Source organism: Geospiza fortis, unplaced genomic scaffold (assembly GCF_000277835.1).
Source record: "Geospiza fortis unplaced genomic scaffold, GeoFor_1.0 scaffold172, whole genome shotgun sequence".
Classification (NCBI taxonomy): Eukaryota; Metazoa; Chordata; class Aves; order Passeriformes; family Thraupidae; genus Geospiza; species Geospiza fortis.
Window position 1 is genome coordinate 10410585 of NW_005054309.1, and position 3304 is coordinate 10413888.

A 3304-nucleotide genomic window follows, 5' to 3' on the forward strand; every position below is an offset into this window, starting at 1 on the left:
CCCGGGAGGGCGCTGAGGGTCCCCGTCAGCCTGAGGGGCCCGGCCCGGTGAGCGCCGCCCTCCCGGGACACCGCGGGGTCGGGGCCGCTTTTCTCGTATTTCAGCTCGTTGCTGTGACTCGCAGGGTTCAGGCGTGGATCCCTCTCGCTGTGATTCGCAGGTTTCGGGTTTGGATCCCTCTCCCAGCCCATCGCTGCCCGTGTCCGGAGCTGCCCGGGACAGCTCGAGCTGTGCTCCTCGCTCTGGCCCCACTGCCCGGGCTGTGCGGTACAGAACAGGTAAATGCTCCTGGCCAGGAGCTTTGACGGTGTTAAAGGGATGGAGAGTTAGTCTTGGCAATGGAATCGAAAGATAGAGGGGGATATAGAATCAAGAAATACACTGAGGGTAGTGGAAGGGATCCTCAAGGATCCAAACTCCTGGCCCTGTTTCTCCTGCTGTCTTGAAGTTTGGTGTTAAAATTCCCAGCACAGGTTCCTGTTGTAAACGTCTTGATTGAAGCGAGACCTGTACCAGTCTTGAAACATCTCTGAGATGGAGGAAATGTAGGAAAGTTGAGTGAAAATTGCTGTGGATTTCTTACAAGCCAAGGCTGGCACTGAATTCCTTCTGACATTAAGGAGCAGAGAACGCCCCTGGCTGTGCCTTGGTTTGTGCTCAGCAGTGTCACGGTCCTGCAGGAGGGAGCAGATGTTTCCTGTGCTGACGAGGAGCAGCAGGAGCCCGGCAGCTCCCGTTCCTAGGGGGCTTTGCCTTTGGAATGGGCTGCCACAGCCACTTTCCAATGCCAAATCCACCTTTTAAATCCCTCCCAGTAGAATGGGGGTGAGATTGTGCTCTAAAGCAGTTATTTATCTACCTACACACTGATGGCTGCTGTGGCAGATAAAGCCAGCATTTCCCAGCTTCCTGCTGCTGTTTTTTTTTCCCCTGGAAAACTTTTTTGTTCTCTGCTGAACTCTGTGGTGTCTTCTGTGTCCTTTCCGTTGTGTTCCCAGTCTGTTCAATCCAGCGTGCAGGTGGAAATCGATCAGTAAATGAACATTTCCTCCGTGCTGCTGCCAGTTTCCACTTTTTCCTTTGTGCTGCAGGGTGAGAGGGGAGCTGGGCTGCAGCATTTTAAGGACCTTGGTGGTACCCTGGAGCACAAGAAAGCAGCTCTGCTGAGCGTGCTGGATGAACTCGACAGCTGCATTTCAGAGAAATACCATCCCCTCATGGAGGAGGTGGAGAAGCTGGGAGTGAGTGAGCTAAAGGAGCTGCACCCGGCTCTTCAGAAAGGAGTCCCTGCTGCTCTTCCTGGAGAAGATGAACGAGCTGCAGCTGTGGCTCCACCTGGACCTGTGGAGATCCATGCTGGGATGGAGAAGGTGCTGCAGGACACGTGGTCTGCAACTGAAATCGGGCAGGTGCACAGGATCCACACCCCAGAGCTACACCTGGCTCACAATTCAAACAGCAGCATCTGCACTCTGGGCTGCTGTTACTGAACCACAGGCTCTTCACTGATCCTGATTCCACTTGTGTCCTTATGGCACAAGGAAATCCCATCTGGCACCATCCCAGCTCCTCTGGCACGTCTCTGGAATTCCTGTCAGGATTCCTGCACATACCTGCAGGCCAGAGTGCAGGAGCTGTGCCACTCCTCTGGCCTGCCACTGGAGCTGTGCAGGAGAACCCTTCCTGACTACCTGGATTAGACTGAAAACCTCGTGCAGCAATCCAGCATGATTTTCAATTTCTACTTTAAAGCTGGACTGTTAAAGCTCTACACTTGTTCTGTTTCTGTATCATTCCTTTTCTGTATTGCATGGATTTCCTCTGAAGTCCTGATCCACTTCAGGTGAGGAGAGGTGAGCTTGATCCACAGCTGCAGAATTCGGTCCTTCACATCCTCCTGGAATTCTCTGCCCAAGTTCTGCACTGCTGAGCTTCCCCTGCTGGAATTCTCTGCCAAAGATCAGGTGTATTGCTGAGCTTCTCCCATAATTCTTGGCAGTTTTGCATTATTTTGATTCCTTAAATTGCTGTCTGTATTTTTGGTGCTGCCCCTGCCCAACCTGATGCATTTTCTCTTTTCATCAATTTACATCTCCCTTTCCTCAATTTTTACATGACATTCAAAAACTGCAATTTATCGATGCTGGGTTTATATTAACAAGATCAAAATTTTAAAATATTTATTTAGAATTTACAAAACAAAGTCTATGATACAAAATGAGACCAGACAAAAATAAAAGCAGCCGTGGGGCTGGAAGTTGCTTCCTCCCTATCTCTCGGCCACACTGCACGCAGGGAGACCAAGTTCCTCCAGTCCTTTCAGAGCCAGGATTTTGGGGTTGGTGGCCACACTTTTGGTGGTGTTCTGGGTTTTATAAATCCCAATTAATCTGTCTGCAATCTCAAACATGTTGTTGCGCAGGCTGATGATGATGAACTGGGCGTTTTTGGTTTGTTCCTGAAACAGAAGGGATTTGTGTTAGTGCCCAGCATTCCCAAAATCCCCTCTGTCCTGGTGTGGCACACAAAGCCACGTTTAAAACTGCAGCTGCAGGCAGGGAACTTCCAAGAGTTTCCCTAATCTGAAGTAGCTGCCCCAATCTGTCAGTTAATAATAACTCTGAATCTTCAATGTTCAATTACCTGAACTGGAGCTGTGTAAAGGGTTTGCTTTGATTAAATATGCTGAGGGCAGAAGTTTTAAAGGCATGAAAAAAAAATTAATTACTACTAATTAATATATAGATCAAAGACACTGATGGGAATGACATGGAAGTGTAAATCCAAGGAACCCTGGGAAATGACAAGCTTGGATCCATGGAGACATCAGTACCAGCTAAAGCTGTGTATTCTGCCAGCAGCTGATGGCTTTGGGGGAAGTCTGTGTGTTCCAGGGGGAGCAGTAAAACAGCAGCAGCCAGACCTCAGATCTGCCTGTGACTGTGTGGCTGCTTTGTCCCTTCTGGAGGAGGAGGGCCCCTCCCAGGAAGCTGAGCCATGAGAACTCACATAGATGTAAAATGCCACGATGGAGACGTTCTTGAAGTCCAGGGCAGCGTCGATCTCGTCCATGAAGTACAGCGGGGTGGGTTTGTAGTGGTGCAGGGCAAACACCAGGGCCAGCGAGCTCAGCGTCTTCTCTCCTCCTGACAGGTTGAAGATTTTCTTCCAGCTTTTCTTGGGAGGCCGGACACTGCAACAGAGCAAGATTGGGGCTGTCAGGAATGCTGATCCTGCCTGAGCCCAGCTGGGTGACACAGCGCTGTTCTGTGTGCCTCACTGCCTTTCCAGCTCATGGTTTTCT

At 50.2% G+C, this 3304-nt stretch overlaps 2 protein-coding genes across 4 annotated transcripts in view; one reads left to right on the top strand and one right to left on the bottom strand.

The window, feature by feature from the left end:
- Positions 1-6: 6 nt before the first annotated feature.
- On the top strand, positions 7-1566 carry LOC106632250 (tripartite motif-containing protein 59-like; the record flags this gene model as incomplete). Its single annotated transcript, XM_031055371.1, has 3 exons — positions 7-47; positions 161-278; positions 1092-1566. Coding segments are annotated over 3 exons (558 nt in total), but the record flags the coding sequence as incomplete, so codon positions are not given.
- A 582-nt stretch (positions 1567-2148) lies between these two features.
- Positions 2149-3304, bottom strand: part of SMC4 (structural maintenance of chromosomes 4) — a 27460-nt gene continuing 26304 nt past the window's right edge. For all 3 annotated transcript variants that reach the window (XM_031055370.1, XM_031055369.1, XM_005419051.2), the window contains 2 exons: positions 3010-3193; positions 2149-2458 (listed from right to left, as the gene is read on the bottom strand). In XM_031055370.1, coding sequence (XP_030911230.1) covers positions 2270-2458; positions 3010-3193 — 373 coding nt within the window. In that variant the 3' untranslated portion in view covers positions 2149-2269. The remainder of the gene's footprint in view (positions 2459-3009; positions 3194-3304) is intronic.